The 20,617-nt window shown below is 46.5% G+C and overlaps 1 protein-coding gene across 1 annotated transcript in view; it reads left to right on the forward strand.

Annotated features, from left to right (window-relative positions):
• The first annotated feature begins 9,154 nt into the window (after positions 1-9,154).
• Positions 9,155-20,617, forward strand: part of foxo3b (forkhead box O3b) — a 62,616-nt gene continuing 51,153 nt past the window's right edge. Inside the window, exon 1 of the mRNA XM_041860304.2 lies at positions 9,155-10,726. Within this exon, the coding sequence (XP_041716238.2) occupies positions 10,169-10,726 (558 nt within the window). The 5' untranslated portion in view covers positions 9,155-10,168. The remainder of the gene's footprint in view (positions 10,727-20,617) is intronic.

The raw sequence follows: 20,617 nt of genomic DNA on the forward strand, positions 1-20,617 counted from the left end.
AGGGGACTGTGTGAATCAGGCCTTCATGGTCGAATTGCTGCAAAGAAACCACTACTAAAGGAGACCAATCAGAAGAAGAGACTTGCTTGGGCCAAGAAACACGAGCAATGGACATTAGACCGGTGGAAATTTGTCCTTTGGTCAGGAGTCCAAATTTGAGCCGTGTTGGCTGCTTTTCCTTCACTCTGCTGTCCGACTCATTCCAAACCATCTCAATTGGGTTGAGGTCGGGCGATTTTGGAGGCCAGGTCATCTGATGCAGCACTCCATCACTTTCCTTCTTGGTAAAATAGCCCTTACACAGCCTGGAGGTGTGTTGGGTCATTTTCCTGTTGAACAACAAATGATAGTCCCACTAAGCCCAAACCAGATGGGATGGCGTATTGCTGCATAATGCTGTGGTAGCCATGCTGGTTAAGTGTACCTTGAATTCTAAATAAATCACTGACAGTGTCACCAGGAAAGCACCCCCACACCATAACACCACCTACTCCATGCTTTACGGTGGGAACTACACATGCGGAGATCATCCGTTCACCCACACCGCGTCTCACAAAGACACAGCGGTTGGAACCAAAAATCTCAAATTTGGACTCCAGACCAAAGTACAAATTTCCACCGGTCTAATGTCCATTGCTCGTGTTTCTTGGCCCAATCAAGTCTCTTCTTCTGATTGGTGTCCTTTGGTAGTGGTTTCTTTGCAGCAATTTGACCATGAAGGCCTGATTCACACAGTCCCATCTGAACTGTTGATGTTGCGATGTGTCTGTTACTTGAACTATGTCTCCTGAGTGGCGCAGTGGTCTAAGGCACTGCATCGCAGTGCTAACTGTGCCACTAGAGATCCTGGTTCGAATCCAGGCTCTGTCGCGACCGGGAGACTCATGGGCGGCGCACAATTGGCCCAGCGTCGTCCAGGGTAGGGGAGGGAATGGCCGGCAGGGATGTAGCTCAGTTGATAGAGCATGGCGTTTGCAACGCCAGGGTTGTGGGTTTGATTCCCACGGGGGGCCAGTATAAAAAAAATATGTAATCACTAACTGTAAGTCGCTCTGGATAAGAGTGTCTGCTAAATGACTAAAATGTAAATGTAAATGAACTCTGTGAAGCATTTATTTGGGCTGCAATTTCTGAGGCTGGTAACTCTAATGAACTTATCCTCTGCAGAAGAGGTAACTCTGGGCCTTCCATTCCTGTGGCGGTCCTCATGAGAGCCAGTTTCATCATAGCGCTTGATGGTTTTTGCGACTGCACTTGAAGAAACTTTCAAAGTTCTTAAAATGTTCCGGATTGACTGACCTTAAATGTCTTAAAGTAATGATGGACTGTCGTTTCTCTTTGCTTATTTGAGCTGTTCTTGCCATAATATGGACTTGGTCTTTTACCATGTAGGGCTATCTTCTGTATACCTCCCCTACCTTGTCACAACACAACTGATTGGCTCATACCCATTAAGAAAGAAAGAAATTCCACAAATTAACTTTTAAGAAGGCACACCTGTTAATTGAAATGCATTCCAGGTGACTACCTCATGAAGCTGGTTGAGATAATGCCAAGAGTGTGCAAAGCTGTCATCAAGGCAAAGGGTGGCTATTTGAAGAATCTCAAATATAAAATATATTTTGATTTGTTTAACACTTTTTTGGTTACTACATGATTCCATGTGTGTTATTTCATCGTTTTGATGTCTTCACTATTATTCTACAGGTAGAAATTAGTCAAAATCAAGAAACCCTTGAATGAATAGGTGTGTCCAAACTTTTGACTGGTACTGTATATACAGAAATGTGATGGTCTAAGTCCACAACAATACTTAAACCACATCAATCTTGAGTGGGCCTGTCAGGGCCTGGCTCCCCAGTGGGTGGGTCTCTGTCCACCCATGCCCATCCATGTCTACGCCCCTGATACAAACAGCACATGATGACAATTGCACATCACAAATAGCCTACTAACCAACACTTCGGACTGAACTTTTTCAATACCTGATTTACATACCCATTGTTGCCTTAGTTAGCATTTTACCGGTAGATATGAGTTGAAACGTCTTTCCTACCCCAACCGCTACCGATGTCATTCTTCTGTGAGCTGCTCCATACCAAAACCAGTTGAGAGCTGCACACTCTTGCTGCCTGCAGATGATATTCTCCTGAAACTAGGCTGTGTGCGGCGCGCATGTGAATATATTTCACGTGCTTTGCGATTGTGTAGGCTACTTTGTGCATCATTTCTCTATTGTACTACATAATTGATCAGTCGTATACCTCCACTACACTACTTTGATAAGTATCAGTATGGATTAAGAAGTGAGTATACGCAATGCCCACTTAAAAAAAGTGGGTATACAGCTTATACCTGCGTATACCCTCCACTACACCACTGGCCCTTTTGTGTTTTACAAAAAGTGCACTCTCCTACATGTGTGCGCTGGTATTATGGTTGCTGTCCTTTCAGTATCACAAACCTGTCACACACTGAATGCCTATAGGTTGAATGCCCAGTCATGCTTATATCTCAGACATAAATTACTGCAGTTTAAGACCATCCATAGAACGTACTACATGCCAGTGAAAAGGAATTACATGCACTCAGAAATGTAAATCCTCTGCTGGAGGTGTAAAACACAAAAGGGGACATATTTTCATATGGTATGGTCTTGTGAGGGCTGGCTGAAATCTGGCAAAGAGTATGTTCTTTTATCTCAGCATGTCTACAGATTCTCCCTTCTCCCTATTTTTGTCTGCTTGGAAATGTTGATACTGGAGACTGTTATCTGAAGAAACTGTGTGACCAAGCATTTATAGCGGCTAAGAAATGCATTGGCATTCATTGGAAGGTTGGTTATCCTCCCACAATGTCAAGATTATTATTACAAGATTAAGGGTAGACTGGGCAACTTTCATAAGGTTTGGATGCCTTATTAAGAATACAGTACGACTAAAGGAGTCTCTATTGAAAACATGCCCACGTCAGGGGAGATACCTATTTAGGCAATCCCTAGCTGCTGGGCTGCTCAGTCCTGGCCCTGGGGGTCTGCGGTCCTGTGGGTTGTCACTTTGGCCTTGGCCTAACACACCCGAAACCAATAATGAATGTTTCACTAAGATCCTAAAGCTGAGTGGAGTGTGTTGGTGCGCTGCAGGGTGGTGGACCCCTAGGGACAGGACGGGGCGACCTAGCTATATTGCGTGCAAGTAAAAAGAGCTCTACAGTACTATTAGTCCTATGAGATTAATTAAATGGAGGATTTGCTGTTTCTGTGTGTTAATGTATATTTGAGGTGTATGGTTTTTTTGTTGTTGTTTCCAAACCTTTCCCTTGGGAAGTAAAAACAAGTTACAGTGTGAATTGGGAAGGCAATTGTGTTGGGAGAGAGTTTAGTTATTGACTAGACTGGTTGGGGTCGGGCGTGCAGGCGGCTCAGGCTGGCTGGTCGGTCTGGCTGAAATTTGATATAGAGGATGTCCTAATAAAGACAATCAAAAGTATTTTGTATTTTTTCAAGAGGTGTTCATTTGTTAGGCTATTGGTTAAAGGTGCAACACAATATTTATTATCGAATTACCTTTAATCTAGTTCAGTCTTATTAATCACTTAAACATATTTAATAATGATCTCTTACTGTTGGCATTTTGGCTTACTTTTTGTTCTAAATAGAGATGGAATATTGGATTGTGTAAAAATGCAGGAAATGAGCTTTAGATACCTCAAAACAATTCTGATGGAGGGCCACCAGACCCCCCGCCAGGTTTTGTCCCCCCCACTTCTAAAACCAAAGTGGCACCCCTGACTACAACACTGAGCTCCGATGCAATAATTTATTCACCATTGTGTGTTGGATATATATTGGATGTGTTAGATGCCTCAGTCTATTTAAAGGGTCAAGCAGGTTACTGCTGGTATGGCTTGAACACAAAGCTGAAGCGAGAAACCCACTGAAACGCTGAGCTGATGTTATACGTTTTACCACAAGATGGCAGCAGAGGATAATTGATGACCAAGAGGCTTGTTATTATTGCTTCTAATGACCTCATCCTGGCAGTGCACCATATAGCCTGTTCAGCATGGACCAACCCACCCTGTCTTAGCGTAGTATTGAGGTGCCCACTACACCTACAGAACCACACGCTATTTTGGCTTCCTGCCCACAACACTCCTGGGCTCAAGCCAAATACCCCCCCCCCCACACACAGTATAAATGCAGTATAGTACATCCAGTATTACAGTGTGTGAATTGTTTGGGACATTATGATCATATGATCAGCGTATTTGTACCAAGTATGATTGTGTCCATGCCCAATGACCTCATTGTAACAGGAAACATCACGTAGATTAGATATACTATCTCTTATCAGCTCCCTGGTACATATCAAAAGGCCACTGGACATGTGTGTGTGTGTGTGTGTGTCAGTTTGTTAGCTGTATGTTCCAGTCTATTCCACCCATAGAGATAGATATAGAGCTCTAGTGTCCAAAAGCCTGTTTTAGCATGGGCAGCGCCATTGAGGACTTTCACCGTTTTGAAGTAGTCAACTGGGTAGAGCTTCCTATGGATTAGGGAAGGATCACATAATTCCATCCAGGTCACCAGGAGGGATCAGCCAATGAATTATACTCGTGAGGAAACATTCCATAACTACAGGTGGCAGTAAGTTGCCAACTATGGCTTTATACCTGTTCAAACAACACACTCTAGGTAGCAGTGTGCACCCTTTCAGTTTATTTGCCAACTCATAGAAGTAGTAGAATGGAGATGGCCTCAATGGAGCTGCCCATGCTCTCAGCTGCCATAATGGGGCAGATGCGATGTCTATCTAAGTCTATGATTCCACCATAACTCTCAATTAAGGGAAAATCAATCACGGTCTATTCAGAGGGCTTTAATTGAATCAGAGCATTACGCTGTTTGGGAAAACATCAGACACAAACAGAGATGGCCACCCTCCTTTGTGTACGTCTTAATCGGATCATTCACACTGGCACAGAGGGGTGGCTACAGTCCTCTGGTCCTCTGAGCAGGGACCCTGGACATTACACAACATTACACTAACCACTGACTGGTTGTAGTAGGGGACATGATAAAGGGGTGGATGGCACATAGGGGTGGAGGTAAGGCTGGAGAGAGGGGTTCGGGGGGTGGAGGTAAGGCTGGAGAGAGGAGTTTGGGGGGTGGAGGTAAGGATTCAGAGAGGGTTCGGGGGGTGGAGGTAAGGCTGGAGAGAGGGGTTTGGGGGGTGGAGGTAAGGATTCAGAGAGGAGTTTGAGGGGTGGAGATAAGAATTGAGAGAGGGGTTCGAGGGGTGGAGGTAAGGATTCAGAGAGGGGTTTGGGGGTGGAGGTAAGGGTTGAGAGAGGAGTTTGGGGGGTGGAGGTAAGGCTTGAGAGAGGAGTTTGGGGGGTGGAGGTAAGGTTTGATAGAGGAGTTTGGGGGGTGGAGGTAAGGATGGAGAGAGGAGTTTGGGGGGTGGAGGTAAGGATTCAGAGAGGAGTTTGAGGGGTGGAGATAAGAATTGAGAGAGGGGTTCGAGGGGTGGAGGTAAGGATTCAGAGAGGGGTTTGGGGGGTGGAGGTAAGGGTTGAGAGAGGAGTTTGGGGGGTGGAGGTAAGGCTTGAGAGAGGAGTTTGGGGGGTGGAGGTAAGGTTTGATAGAGGAGTTTGGGGGGTGGAGGTAAGGATGGAGAGAGGAGTTTGGGGGGTGGAGGTAAGGTTTGATAGAGGAGTGTGGGGGGTGGAGGTAAGGCTTGAGAGAGGAGTTTGGGGGGTGGAGGTAAGGATGGAGAGAGGAGTTTGGGGGGTGGAGGTAAGGTTTGATAGAGGAGTTTGGGGGGTGGAGGTAAGGATTCAGAGAGGGTTCGGGGGGTGGAGGTAAGGCTTGAGAGAGAAGTTTGGGGGGTGGAGGTAAGGATTCAGAGAGGAGTTCGGGGGGTGGAGGTAAGGCTTGAGAGAGGAGTTCGGGGGTGGAGGTAAGGTTTGATAGAGGAGTTTGGGGGGTGGAGGTAAGGATTCAGAGAGGGTTCGGGGGGTGGAGGTAAGGCTTGAGAGAGGGGTTCGGGGGGTGGAGGTAAGGTTTGATAGAGGAGTTTGGGGGGTGGAGGTAAGGATTCAGAGAGGGTTCGGGGGGTGGAGGTAAGGCTTGAGAGAGGGGTTCGGGGGGTGGAGGTAAGGATTCAGAGAGGAGTTTGAGGGGTGGAGATAAGAATTGAGAGAGGGGTTCGAGGGGTGGAGGTAAGGATTCAGAGAGGGGTTTGGGGGGTGGAGGTAAGGGTTGAGAGAAGGTTTCGGGGGTGGAGGTAAGATTTGAGAGAGGGGTTCGAGGGGTGGAGGTAAGGACTGAGAGAGGGGTTCGAGGGGTGGAGGTAAGGACTGAGAGAGGGGTTCGAGGGGTGGAGGTAAGGATTGAGAGAGGGGTTCGGGGGGTGGAGGTAAAGATTGAGAGAGGGATTCGGGGGGTGGGGGGTTAGAGAGTGAAGTGATCAAGATGTGAGGAAGGGGACAGTTTGGAAGCTTTGAGGGTCAGATTAGGAGTAGTTACTGGATGGTTTTGTGGCCCGGCCCCTCTCTAATGAAAGCCTACTGGTTCAATAATGTAATTAGGGTCACAAGGAAGGTAATGACACAAACATGATACAAACTATATTTCAGGTCATCATCGGCCTTTGAGGGGTAATGAAGTGTTAAGAACAGTGTGTTCTGGGTGGGGGTGGAGAGAGAGTCACTAATATAGCTGTTTGTAGTGCGTAGGACCCATAGAGAGAGAGGATTCTAGATGGATAAAAACTGCTTTTGCATGGACATTGCCATTGAGGGCTTCCACCATTTTAAAGTAGTTAACTGGGTGGGACTTCCTATGGGTTAAGGAAGGATCATATGATTCCATCCGGGTCATCGGGAGGGAACAGCCAATGAATTATACCCGTGAGCAAACACTAGGTGGTAGTATGCATCTTTTCAGTTTGTTTGCCAACTCATAGAAGTAGTAGAAGGAAATTGACTACTTCAAAATGGAGATTGTACACACATATGCCATAATGCGACCGATACAATGATGTTATCTCTATCATTCTCTATGGTAGGCCTCTGTTGTAGACCTATGACCCCTATAACACACCGCACCGAGAGCAAGCGAACGAATGGTTCCGTACCGTGCAGACAGACTATCCTGTTGATGTGTTCGCTCTTTTAGGGACACTGAATGGAAGTCTTTGTTGAGGTGGTTTCTGTGATGTGGTGAGTGACGTCAGAGTTCTCATCAGGTGAGGGGATAGATAAAAGTGACAGGAGAGAGTGGAACTACGCACTTCAATGAGCTATACATGTTCTTGGCCTGAAATGACAGCCTCACATTGAAAGGCATCACATCTGACAATACTGTGATGTGGTCGCTTTGGATAAAAGCGTCTGCTAAATGGCATATTATTATTATTATTATTATTATATCATTATGAATACACCCCTGGAGGACTACACTGTTTTCAGTTCAAGCAGCAAGGCTACCTGTCACTGATCTATCTCCACCTGTTCTCGCTCTCTCTCTCCTCTCTCTCTCTCTCTCTCCTCTCTCTCTTTTACACTGTCCTCTTACAACAGCCTACAGAAGCATTCATTCATCCACCTCCACCTCCAGTGTCCCTTTCCTCTCTCTGATGCCTACCCCCCCCATATCCCCATAGTTCCCCTCCCGCAGTTAACCCTCCACTGCAGCAGCTATTCACAGGCACCAAACTGCTGTATCAGCCATTCCTCTTTATATAGCTGGACAGGAGGAACAAAGAGGAGCTGTGTGTGTGTTTGTGTGTGTGCGCGCGTTCTTGTGTTCGTTTTGTATGCATGTGTATCTATTTCCTTTGTTATCATAATAAATTAAATAGTGTGGATGTTTTCAATGTAAAATTCAAAGCCATAACTACACAAGCAAAGCCTTGCAGGATGTGTGCGTGTTTTCTCTAAACTACTATATCGGATTGTTATTATCCAGTCATAATCAATACCAACCGTTCCAATAAGTAATTGATGAATACCTCGCAGTTCGCACAGGTGGAACACGCGCATTTCTGCACAGATTACAGAAATCGAAATCGCGTGTCCCTGCAAGGTGGACTCGCACCTTACACAACATCTTCTCTGGAACAAAGACGTATGTAGGCTGGCTACTGCTGATGTTTTCGTACAGACGAGGAGGAGGTGGTGAGGGAGGGAAATCACTCCGAAGCATCACTTTACAGGACGGAGAACAGCATAGGATTTCTTCCCTTATCTCTTGATTATAAATGGGATGACGTCATATGTTTGAAGCGGTCGAGCTGTTTTGAAGGGGGCGTGTTCTGCGCGCGCTGTCGAGATTGATTGACACCCATGCTCACGGATTAAAGGGACATGTGATCGAAACTTTTAAAGAGACTGACATTAAAATAAAATGCCTCAACTTGATTTAAATACTTTTATTATTGGCATATTTGATAGAATGCATGTCATGAATGAAGTATAATAGGAAAATAAACACCTGCTGGCATTTGCCTATGTTGTTACACATGTGTATGTCAGTTGTTACTTTGTAACAGTGTGCCACAGAGGAAGTGGCAACAATAATACATGTCAACAATATGTATCAATTATTGTCATAATGTAGCCTGTGTAATTAGCCTATGAATTGCAAATATTTCCAGAAGGTGCAATACAATTATTTGGAATTAAATATAAATGTCCTCTGTCCAACTTTGAATTTTCTTTGTGTTCTTATCAGTGTACAATAATATTTTGATGATCTGTCTGTCTATTTCTGTATCCCTCAACATGTGTCCCTTCCACACACTGCTTGCCTAGACATGCCTGTGCGCCCCAACTGGAAGTTTGTGGCACCTTAATTGGGGAGAATGTGCTCGTGGTAATGGCTGGAGCAGTGGAATGGTATCAAATACATCAGACACATGGTTTCCATGTGTTTGATGCCATTCCATTTGCTCCGTTCCAACCGTTATTATGAGCCGTCCTCCCCTCAGCAGCCTCCACTGCAAAGTTTAGTGCGCACATGCTGTAGGCTACTTTGGAGTGGTGTCTCTTTAAAAGGCGATCCCGTCTATTGGATCCAGGGGGCTGGCCTTTTAAGTGGGGGTGGCAACGTTACTAGCCTATTGCTGCTGTTGCTGTATAACTTTGAGCTTGTTGAGGGCTGTCTCAAGACAGAATGTGCTAAGCAGATAGGTTAGTGTTTATGTGTGCTGCTGGAGAGATAGGCTACTGTAACTGAGAGTGAGGTGGCGTTCCGTTTTCCATACCAATTGAGCTGCGTCGTCAGTAGGGGCGACGTTGAATAGATTGAGATATCAATTTCGGTTATTCCTTTCCTTTTGGTTTTTCTATCGACACTGACAACAAACGCAGCTTTCCTGTATACAGTTTAGTAGTAAAAAGGCTTGGAAGTGAAAGGGAGTTTGTTAAAATGGCAGCAATGACAAGAGGAATAGGACTATGCGGGAATTAATCGCTGGTATTGCAGCCATCTAGTTCATCATAGCGCGCAGTGACTGCACGCGTTTATCCGTGGCAGCCCTGATCACAGAGGGGGGCTGCACTGTGTCCTGGCCACAGCTTCAGTGTGATGAAGTTTGGACACTTTCACCGTGGCAATAGGTGTATTCAGTTATCTTGAATCAGTGCGGGATTTGATCTTGAACGCGCAAGGAATGAACGCGTAATCCGCTCATTGATGAACGAACCCGTGGTACACTGTTTGTAGATTACTCGTGAACCGAACTGTACGCACTATACTGTTATTATTACCATTGCTCCAGGCGAGGGTAAATACTATGAATATGCAGCAACCCGTTTTGAACTGTTGCGATTGTCAAATGTGAAGTAGCTGTGGCTTGCTTTTTGAGCCAGGGAGAATAGCCATCGTTTACCAGTTATGGTGCTAAGACATTTATAATAGTCCACGACATTCTACGTTTTAAATCCACCCTGAACAGCATATCGGTGCTCTTTTTGTAGTGCGGAGGATTTAATTTCTCAATTCGCACGGAGTTGATAGTGACCCTTGGGGACTGCTGGTCTGGAATAGCAACAAAGGACGGGGGCGTGCATTCATGGAATGCGACTTTGATAGCTCTCCACTTCTAATCTACTGACTTTATCAGCGGGCAACGGGGAAGAGCGAGTAATTGAAGGAGAGATGGCCGAGGTCCCAGCCCCCAGCCCTCTCCATGAGTTGGACGTGGCAATAGACCCAGACTTCGAGCCACAAAAACGGCCAAGATCGTGCACCTGGCCGTTGCCCCGACCCGAGTCCAATGCAGGGAAACCAGAAAGCAACGACACTGACATTATACCCGAGGAAGAGGATGACGAAGAGGAACAACATGCCACTTCCATGGCCATCAACGTCAATGGCACCAGCTCCAGCGTGGGAGCAGACCACCAGAACAGCAACAGCCCTACGGCCGAAGGACTACTGTCCGGACAGGAGAACGGAGGCTCCCCGCTCTCCTCCCAATCCCCCACGACCACTTCGGGCGCACTCGGCTCCAGCGGCCCGGGGACTCAGACTCCACGGAAGTCCTCGTCGCGCAGGAACGCGTGGGGGAATCTATCATATGCTGACCTGATAACCAAAGCCATAGAGAGCACGCCGGACAAGAGATTGACTCTGTCTCAGATTTATGACTGGATGGTGAGATGTGTGCCGTACTTCAAAGACAAAGGCGACAGTAACAGTTCAGCTGGGTGGAAGGTAAGCGACAAACGCTATCCTCGTCTCCTCCACACTCATTCATTCTCCCACCCCGTCATCAAAACAACAACAATAACAAGAAACACATGGGGCTTGAGAGTTTGTGCTTTTGGATGTTCCCTTTATTTATAAACACACACACATACACACATTCTCTCCCTCTTTTGGAATTACGCGTGACTCAACTTCGTGTGTAGCCTACCTATACTGTCACATGGAGGGAAATCAAAACAAACAAATTGGCAATTTTGTAGCAGCCAGTCAGTCTGTAGGCCTACTCTGTAACCTATTTAGAGTGACTCAATCCGTTTACTATGCCCAAATATTGATACAATTACATAAATCATAGAATGTACAGTCCTACAATTAATCCCAATTTCAGAGTAAAGAACAAACATTGCTGGTCGCCAAAAGTGGTTCAACTGTCAGATCAGAATTAACTATTTATGCGCTCTATTGCCTCGACAAGACAAGTGAATGTAGGCTTGTCGGGACAGTCCCCGTGTAAAGTTATATATTTGTTATGTAGGCCTTAGGAATTAGCATATCTCTTAGGTCAGGTAGGCTACTGTACTGCCGGTGTTGTTGATAATGCCGTTGGGCAATTACATAAGGACTTGGGATGCCGCGAGGTCGGGTGAACAGCCGGGGGTAAGACTACCTTCAAAGGGAATGCTGGCCAGGAACGAGGCATGGGACATATGGGCCCCGGGCCTTGGGGAGAGAGTAAGGGGGTGTGTGGGGCTAAAGAGCATAGGTCACGGATCGGATGTCACTGCGTCGGGGCCCTGGCCCAGCGGACTTGTCTCGTTGGCCGAAAAGGCCATCAATTATCAGGCGGGGATGAGTTATCTGTGCTCCGGCGGCGGGTGGGCTGCTGGAACATGCGCCACAGGGGAGGGACCAGACAGGCTGCGTTCATTGCCACCCCGCGGGGCTGAAGCTCAAGGAATTTGGGGCATGGATGGTCAGGCGGGTGGGGTGCTCATGTTTCAGTGCCCGATAAAAAATATGGAACAGGCAGGACGCCGGAACATATATGTCGTTACAACATCCCCATGGCTATGCCTTTTATAGTTCTGTCATTATACGTTTTGATCACAGACTCCAACTGTGTCGATTAGTCTTTAAGGGGGATCTGTGTTAATCTGACCTGTTCGTTTTAGAATAGCCTATAGTAGCCCACAGAAACCGCAGCCACTAACAGCCACAATTTATGGCAGAGAGCTCTTGGCTTGCTATAACCAGCATGCACTCCCTGCAGCTCCCTATAGCTCCACGAAATCCCACAGGCCCGTTAGCAGGAGAGCTATTTCAGGCCAATGCAGTTCAATATAAGATAACCAACGCCACCAGCTTTAAGGCATCAACATGGCATGGCTACTGACAATGAAAGTAGAGAAGAGCTTTAGTGGCAGGTGTTCACAAGGCCCTATAGCAACCATGGTGTTTTCACAGACCTGCTTTCAGTTTGTGATTTCACTCTCAGAAACTCTTGGGTTTCAGGACAGGGTGGTTAGTTTGTCAGCTTAGGTTTCATACATGTGAGGTGGGAAAGCTGGCTTTGTTGAGTAGATTTGCTCAGCAAATCCTAGTAATCCCTGTGGGTTTCTCTCCTCTCACTGACTGATCTCACCCAGGACGCTCTGGGTCATGTCTTATGACCTGCTCTTGACACATGCCCAGGCCTATAGGGTTCCACAAAACATAGCTGCATTATGTAGATAATCAATCAATCACAATCATAATCAATCACATTTAGTGGACTTCCATGTGTAGCCTTATTATCAATCTTCAATTTAGCGCAATCAAGAGTGAGTGAAATGTGTAAAGTCAGACTGGTCCTCCTAGGTTAACGATTCCATGGTAGACTCTCTGGTTGCTCCACAGGGAATGTAACAGCTTGACTCCTGTCTGGAGGGAAAGTTCTAGTGTGGAGCTGCTGTTGAAATGTGTGCTAAGAATAGCTGTGGTATGGCAGAGAGAGAGAGAGAGAGAGAGAGAGAGAGAGAGAGAGAGAGAGAGAGAGAGAGGAGAGAGAGAGAGAGAGAGAGAGAGAGAGAGAGAGAGAGAGAGAGAGAGAGAGAGAGAGACCAAAATAGGACCTGTAAACATACCTGTAGCGCAGTTAAGTGTTTGTGTTTGTGTACGCCTTTGGTTGTGTGTGCATATGCCTTTGTGTGTGGTTAAGTTGTCTGTGTGTGCCTCTGTGCGTGTTAGCACGTCCGTGTGTGGTTAAGGAGTGTGTGTTCCTGGCACTGCTCCAGTGAACTTTGGGCCTCTGTGTTACTTAAACCTGATGCAACAGGCAGCTCAGCTTAGCTCAGAGTCCAGCCCCCCTTAACAGCTGCTGAGCAGAGCCCAAGTCTCAGGCTCAGTTATCAGGCTCATTTATGTCACTGACAAGGCAGGGATATAAATACACACACACACACACACACACACACACACTCACACTGTTGCTTAATAAACACGTGCATGAAGACTCACAGATACACACAGATGTACATAAGGAAATCCTCCCAATGTTCAAGTTTTCATATGGGTTCCAGTTCTCACACAGACATGCACAGACACATATGTCCATTATCTTTAAGACACCTCACACACACTCACCCAGTCTCCCCTTTCAAGGATTAGTTTGTGTGTGTAGAGAATCATTATTTTAAGGAAAATGAAACTATCATTAATTCTTTAATTCGTTCAAAGTAATTTATTACTGTGTTATTACGTATATTAGACTGTTATTACAGTATGTTAGACTGTTATTACAGTATATTAGACTTCCCCAGGCCCCAGGTAGCAATTGTCTGCCTTTTGTCTCTGTTTAACAATGCGTTAGATTTGTCCCTGTCTGCCACTAGCACCCCCAACACTCCCCTCCCCTGTCTGTCCTTGACCGAAGCCCACCCCACCTCCAGAGATAGAGATAGATGGTGATTATCATTTTAATGTGCTTGCCATCCCTCTGCATGCTGAATGTGTTGATTCACCAGCCCAACAATGATTAGTGTTCTTATCAAGACGGAGGAGGAGGAGGACGCTGGGGAGGTAGAGTGGGATAGAGGGAGGGAGAGAAAGAATGAAGGGGGCAAACAAAGCCATTAAATCAAATTTTATTTGTCACGTTTCGTAAACGATGGGTGTAGAATAACAGTGAAATGCTTACTTACGGGACCTTCCCAACAATGCAGAGAGAAAAAATATATAAATAATATTAAAATATTAACACAAGGAATAAATACACAATGAGTAACGGTAACTTGGCTATATATACGGGGTAACAGTACTGAGTCGATGTGCAGGGGCACAAGGTAACTGAGGTAGATATGTACATACTGTATACAGTTGAAGTCGGAAGTTTACATACACCTTAGCCAAATACATTTAAACTCAGTTTTTCACAATTCCTGACATTTAATCCTAGTAAAAATTCCTTGTCTTAGGTCAGTTAGGGTCAACGCTTTATTTTAAGAATGTGAAATGTCAGAATAAAAGTAGAGAGAATGATTTATTTCAGCTTTTATTTGTTTCATCACATTCCCAGTGGGTCAGAAGTTTACATACACTCAGTTAGTATTTGGTAGCATTAACTTTAAATTGTTTAACTTGGGTCAAAAGTTTCAGGTAGCCTTCCACAAGCTTCCCACAATAAGTTGGGTGAATTTTGGCCCATTCCTCCTGACAGAGCTGGTGTAACTGAATCAGGTTTGTAGGCCTCCTTGCTCCCACACGCTTTTTCAGTTCTGCCCACACATTTTCTATAGGATTGAGGTCAATACCTTGACTTTGTTGTCCTTAAGCCATTTTGCCACAACTTTGGATGTATGCTTGGGGTCATTGTACATTTGGAAGACCCATTTGTGACCAAGCTTTAACTTCCTGACCGATGTCTTGAGATGTTGTTTCAATATATCCACATAATCTTCCATCCTCATGATGCCATCTATTTTGTGAAGTGCACCAGTCCCTCCTGCAGCAAAGCACCCCCACAGCATGATGCTGCCACCCCTGTGCTTCACGGTTGGGATGGTGTTCTTCGGCTTGCAAGCGTACCCCTTTTTCCTCCAAACATAACAATGGTCATTATTGCCAAACTGTTCTATTTTTGTTTCATCAGACCAGAGGACATTTCTCCAAAAAGTACGATCTTTGTCCCCATGTGCAGTTGCAAACCATAGTCTTGCTTTTTCATGGCGGTTTTGGAGCAGTGGCTCCTTCCTTGCTGAGCGGCCTTTCAGGTTATGTCGATATAGGACTCGTTTTACTGTGGATAAAGATACTTTTGTACCTGTTTCCTCCAGCATCTTCACAAGGTCCTTTGCTGTTGTTCTGGGATTGATTTGCACTTTTCGCACCAAAGTACGTTCATCTCTACGAGACAGAACGCGTCTCCTTCCTGAGCGGTATGACGGCTGCGTGGTCCCATGGTGTTTATACTTGTGTACTGTTGTTTGCACAGATGAACGTGGTACCTTCAGTCGTTTGGAAATTGCTCCCAAGGATGAACCAGACTTGTGGAGGTCTACAATTGTTTTCTGAGGTCTTGTTGATTTCTTTTGATTTTCCCATGATGTCAAGCAAAGAGGCACTGAGTTTGAAGGTAGGCCTTGAAATACATCCACAGGTACACCTCCAATTGATTCAAATGATGTCAATTAGCCTATCAGAAGCTTCTAAAGCCATGACATCATTTTCTGGAATTTTCCAAGCTGTTTAAAGGCACAGTCAACTTAGTGTATGTAAACTTCTGACCCACTGGAATTGTGATACAGTGAATTATAAGTGAAATAATCTGTCTGTAAACAATTACTTGTGTCATGCACAAAGTAGATGTCCAAACCGACTTGCCAAAACTATAGTTTGTTAACAAGAAATGTGTGTAGTGGTTGAAAAACGAGTTTTAATGACTCCAACTTAAGTGTATGTAAACTTCCGACTTTAACTGTAGGTAGGGGTAAAGTAACTAGGCAACAGGATAGATATAAACAGTAGCAGCAGCATATGTAATGAGTTAGTGCAAAAAGGGTCAATGCAGATAGTCCGGGACAGGTAGCTATTGGTTAACTATTTAACTAACTATTTAGAAGTCTTTGGCTTGAAGCTGTTCGGGTCCTGTTGGTTTCCAGACTGGATTAGGCCTTCATTGGCTATCTCTCTGTGAAGATGGGTTTGGAAGTTTGTTATTGTGCTCAGAGCATCGCTCTGCTGTCAGTGTGGAGTCATAGAGACAGGGATTAACAATAAATGTCTATTCTATAGAAAGGTATTGAAATGCACTGACACTGTGGTGATTTAGCAGTGTGACAGGTTGATAGCATATTGCCATGGCTTCTGTAAGACCAGCAGCAAAGAACCACCAACGAAATGGTGTCTAGTATAAGTGAAAGGAGATTGTAAGTGTAACCAACCACTAGCTTGAAACACGGAGAGTTTGATTGCTAGTGAGAAACCTAAATGTGTGTGTGTGTCTGTCTGTGTGAGTGTGAGCATGATCAAGGAGACTCCTTACAGACTTGGCACTGTGCCAATCCAGAGGACTTGAAGCAAACTTAATAGAAGGGAGAGAGAGGGAGTAAATTAACAAGCTTTGCTCCAAATTGGTGTATTACAGCTGCCCTTTGGCAATGACTCCCAATAGAGGGGACTGTGGGTGTTTTGGGGGCGAGGGGGGGTAGGGGCGCTAGGTGATGGGAACCCATTGCTCCAGGGCTTCTTTCTCCTTCTCCTCCTCTGAATAGTGTCACACTCTCTGAACAGTGAACCTGCCGCTATAACACAATCCCACTGGGTTCACTTTCTATTTCACATTCCAATCAATGGAGCCATTTAATTGGCTGCCCCAAGGACAAGCTGCATTTTACATTTCCATTTGACAGTTTACATCCATGTTAATGACTGTTGTTTCTGAAGCAGAGTAGGCCCATAATGTCACTATGTTGTTGTGATGGTGTATGGCTGAAGAGTGACAGTGACATCACTGATGATGAGGTCATATTGACAGGTAAAGTAGTGGGAGGGCTTGACAATTACAGAGCTGACTGTTTGATGCCCCTCTCTCTCTCTCTCTCTCTCTCTCTCTCTCTCTCTCTCTCTCTCTCTCTCTCTCTCTCTCTCTCCTCTCCTTCTCTCTCTCTCTCTCTCTCTCTCTCTCTCTCGCTCTCTCTCTCTCGCTCTCTCTCTCTCTCTCTCTCTCTCTCTCTCTCTCTCTCTCTCTCTCTCTGTGTATATGGTGCATGTTTCCTTGTTGCCATTGTTTTTAATGACTGACAACGGGGAATTCAAATCAATGATTTATTTTTAACCATTTTAACCACCAGGAATGTTCTCCATCCTCTCCACTCTAACCCACATTACACTCTTCTGATCTGCTCTGTTCATATCTCTGTATACATTTTTAAGAGCCTGTTCTTGGCTGAAGGGAATGCTCACCCTCTTTTACATTCTATGCTCTCTAGCCCTCATTTGCTCTCTCTCTCTCTCTCTCTCTCTCTCTCTCTCTCTCTCTCTCTCTCTCTCTCTCTCTCTCTCTCTCTGTCTGTCTCTTGCTCTTTCTCCCTCTCTCTCTCTCTCTCTCTCTCTCTCTCTGTCTCTCTCTCTCTGTCTCTGTCTCTGTCTCTGTCTCTGTCTCTGTCTCTGTCTCTGTCTCGTCTCTCTCTCTCTCTCTCTCTCTCTCTCTCTCCCCACTCTCAAACACACACACCGCCAGCCCCCTAATTTGTCTGGATGTAAAATGGTGAAGTGAGCAAAAACAAGTTGTCCCCCATAGCTCTTCTCCTCACCTCAAGCAGAGCCCTTGAAGTGTGTCTTCTGTAGCCTCTAATGAAAGAAGATACATCTCCTACAGCTCTCTGTCTCTGCACTACTCTGCCATTGTTACTGTCTCCATGATTTGGTTCCATAATTTTTGGTTGTGGTTGCTATCGACCAACATTCTGATGCATTCCATTTACATTTACATTTACGTCATTTAGCAGACGCTCTTATCCAGAGCGACTTACAAATAGGTGCATTCACCTTATAGCCAGTGGGATAACCACTTTACAATGTTTGTTTTTTTTGTGGGGGGGGGTGTAGGATTACTTTATCCTATCCCAGGTATTCCTTAAAGAGGTGGGGTTTCAAATGTCTCCGGAAGGTGGTGAGTGACTCCGCTGTCCTGGCGTCGTGAGGGAGCTTGTTCCACCATTGGGGTGCCAGAGCAGCGAACAGTTTTGACTGGGCTGAGCGGGAACTATGCTTCCGCAGAGATAGGGGAGCCAGCAGGCCAGAGGTGGATGAACGCAGTGCCCTCGTTTGGGTGTAGGGACTGATCAGAGCCTGAAGGTATGGAGGTGCCGTTCCCCTCACAGCTCCGTAGGCAAGCACCATGGTCTTGTAGCAGATGCGAGCTTCAACTGGAAGCCTGTGGAGTGTGCGGAGGAGCGGGGTGACGTGAGAGAACTTGGGAAGGTTGAACACCAGACGGGCTGCGGCATTCTGGATGAGTTGTAGGGGTTTAATGGCACAGGCAGGGAGCCTAGCCAACAGCGAGTTGCAGTAATCCAGACGGGAGATGACAAGTGCCTGGATTAGGACCTGTGCCGCTTCCTGTGTAAGGCAGGGTCGTACTCTCCGAATGTTGTAGAGCATGAACCTACAGGATCGGGTCACCGCCTTGATGTTAGCGGAGAATGACAGGGTGTTGTCCAGGTCACGCCAAGGCTCTTCGCACTCTGGGAGGAGGACACAACGGAGTTGTCAACCGTGATGGCGAGATCATGGAACGGGCAGTCCTTCCCCGGGAGGAAGAGCAGCTCCGTCTTGCCGAGGTTCAGCTTGAGGTGGTGATCCGTCATCCATACTGATATGTCTGCCAGACATGCAGAGATGCGATTCGCCACCTGGTTATCAGAAGGGGGAAAGGAGAAGATTAGTTGTGTGTCGTCAGCGTAGCAATGATAGGAGAGGCCATGTGAGGATATGACAGAGCCAAGTGACTTGGTGTATAGCGAGAATAGGAGAGGGCCTAGAACTGAGCCCTGGGGGACACCAGTGGTGAGAGCACGTGGTGCGGAGACAGCTTCTCGCCACGCCACTTGGTAGGAGCGACCGGTCAGGTAGGACGCAATCCAAGAGTGAGCCGCGCCGGAGATGCCCAGCTCGGAGAGGGTGGAGAGGAGGATCTGATGGTTCACAGTATCAAAGGCAGCAGACAGGTCTAGAACGACAAGAGCAGAGGAGAGAGAGTTAGCTTTAGCAGTGCGGAGAGCCTCTGTGACACAGAGAAGAGCAGTCTCAGTTGAATGACCAGTCTTGAAACCTGACTGGTTTGGATCAAGAAGGTCATTCTGAGAGAGATAGCAAGAGAGTTGGCTAAAGACAGCACGTTCAATAGTTTTGGAGAGAAAAGAAAGAAGGGATACTGGTCTGTAGTTGTTGACATCAGAGGGATCGAGTGTTGGTTTTTTGAGAAGGGGTGCAACTCTCGCTCTCTTGAAGACGGAAGGGACATAGCCAGCGGTCAAGGATGAGTTGATCAGCGAGGTGAGGTAAGGGAGAAGGTCACCGGAGATGGTCTGGAGAAGAGAGGAGGGGATAGGGTCAAGCGGGCAGGTTATTGGGCGGCCTGCCGTCACAAGTCGCAAGATTTTATCTGGAGAGAGAGGGGAGAAAGAAGTCAAAGCATAGGGTAGGGCAGTGTGAGCAGGACCAGCAGTGTCATTTGACTTAACAAACGAGGATCGGATGTCGTCAACCTTCTTTTCAAAATGGTTGACGAAGTCATCCACAGAGAGGGAGGAGGGGGGGGATTCAGCAGGGAGGAGAATGTGGCAAAGAGCTTCCTAGGGTTAGAGGCGGATGCTTGGAATTTAGAGTGGTAGAAAGTGGCCTTAGCGGCAGAAACAGATGAAGAAAATGTAGAGAGGAGGGAGTGAAAAGATGCCAGGTCTGCAGGGAGTCTAGTTTTCTTCCATTTCCGCTCAGCTGCCCGGAGCTCTGTTCTGTGAGCTCGCAATGAGTCATCAAGCCACGGAGCTGGAGGGGAGGACCGAGCCGGCCGGGAGGATAGGGGACATAGAGAGTCAAAGGATGCAGAAAGGGGAGGAGAGGAGGGTTGAGGAGGCAGAATCAGGAGATTGGAGGGAGAAGGATTGAGCAGAGGGAAGAGATGATAGGATGGAAGAGGAGAGAGTAGGGGGAGAGAGAGCGAAGGTTGCGATGGCGCATTACCATCTGTGTAGGGGCAGAGTGAGTAGTGTTGGAGGAGAGGGAGAGAGAAAAGGATACAAAGTAGTGGTCGGAGACTTGGAGGGGAGTTGCAGTGAGATTAGTAGAAGAACAGCATCTAGTAAAGATGAGGTCAAGCGTATTGCCTGCCTTGTGAGTAGGGGGGACGGTGAGAGGGTGAGGTCAAAAGAGGAGAGGAGTGGAAAGAAGGAGGCAGAGAGAAATTAGTCAAATGTAGACGTAGGGAGGTTGAAATCCCCCCAGAACTGTGAGGGGTGAGCCATCCTCAGGAAAGGAACTTATCAAGGCGTCAAGCTCATTGATGAACTCTCCAAGGGAACCTGGAGGGCGATAGATGACAAGGATATTAAGCTTAAATGGGCTAGTGACTGTGACAGCATGGAATTCAAATGAGGAGACAGACAGATGGGTCAGGGGAAAAATTGAGAATGTCCACTTGGGAGAGATGAGGATTCCTGTGCCACCACCCCGCTGACCAGATGCTCTCGGGGTATGCGAGAACACATGGTCAGACGAGGAGAGAGCAGCAGGAGTAGCAGTGTTTTCAGTGGTAATCCATGTTTCCGTCAGCGCCAAGAAGTCGAGGGACTGGAGGGTAGCATAGGCTGGGATGGAGTCTGCCTTGTTGGCAGCAGAACGGCAGTTCCAGAGGCTGCCTGA

The sequence above is a fragment of the Coregonus clupeaformis genome, chromosome 33, assembly GCF_020615455.1.
Source record: "Coregonus clupeaformis isolate EN_2021a chromosome 33, ASM2061545v1, whole genome shotgun sequence".
In the NCBI taxonomy this organism is placed as follows: domain Eukaryota; kingdom Metazoa; phylum Chordata; class Actinopteri; order Salmoniformes; family Salmonidae; genus Coregonus; species Coregonus clupeaformis.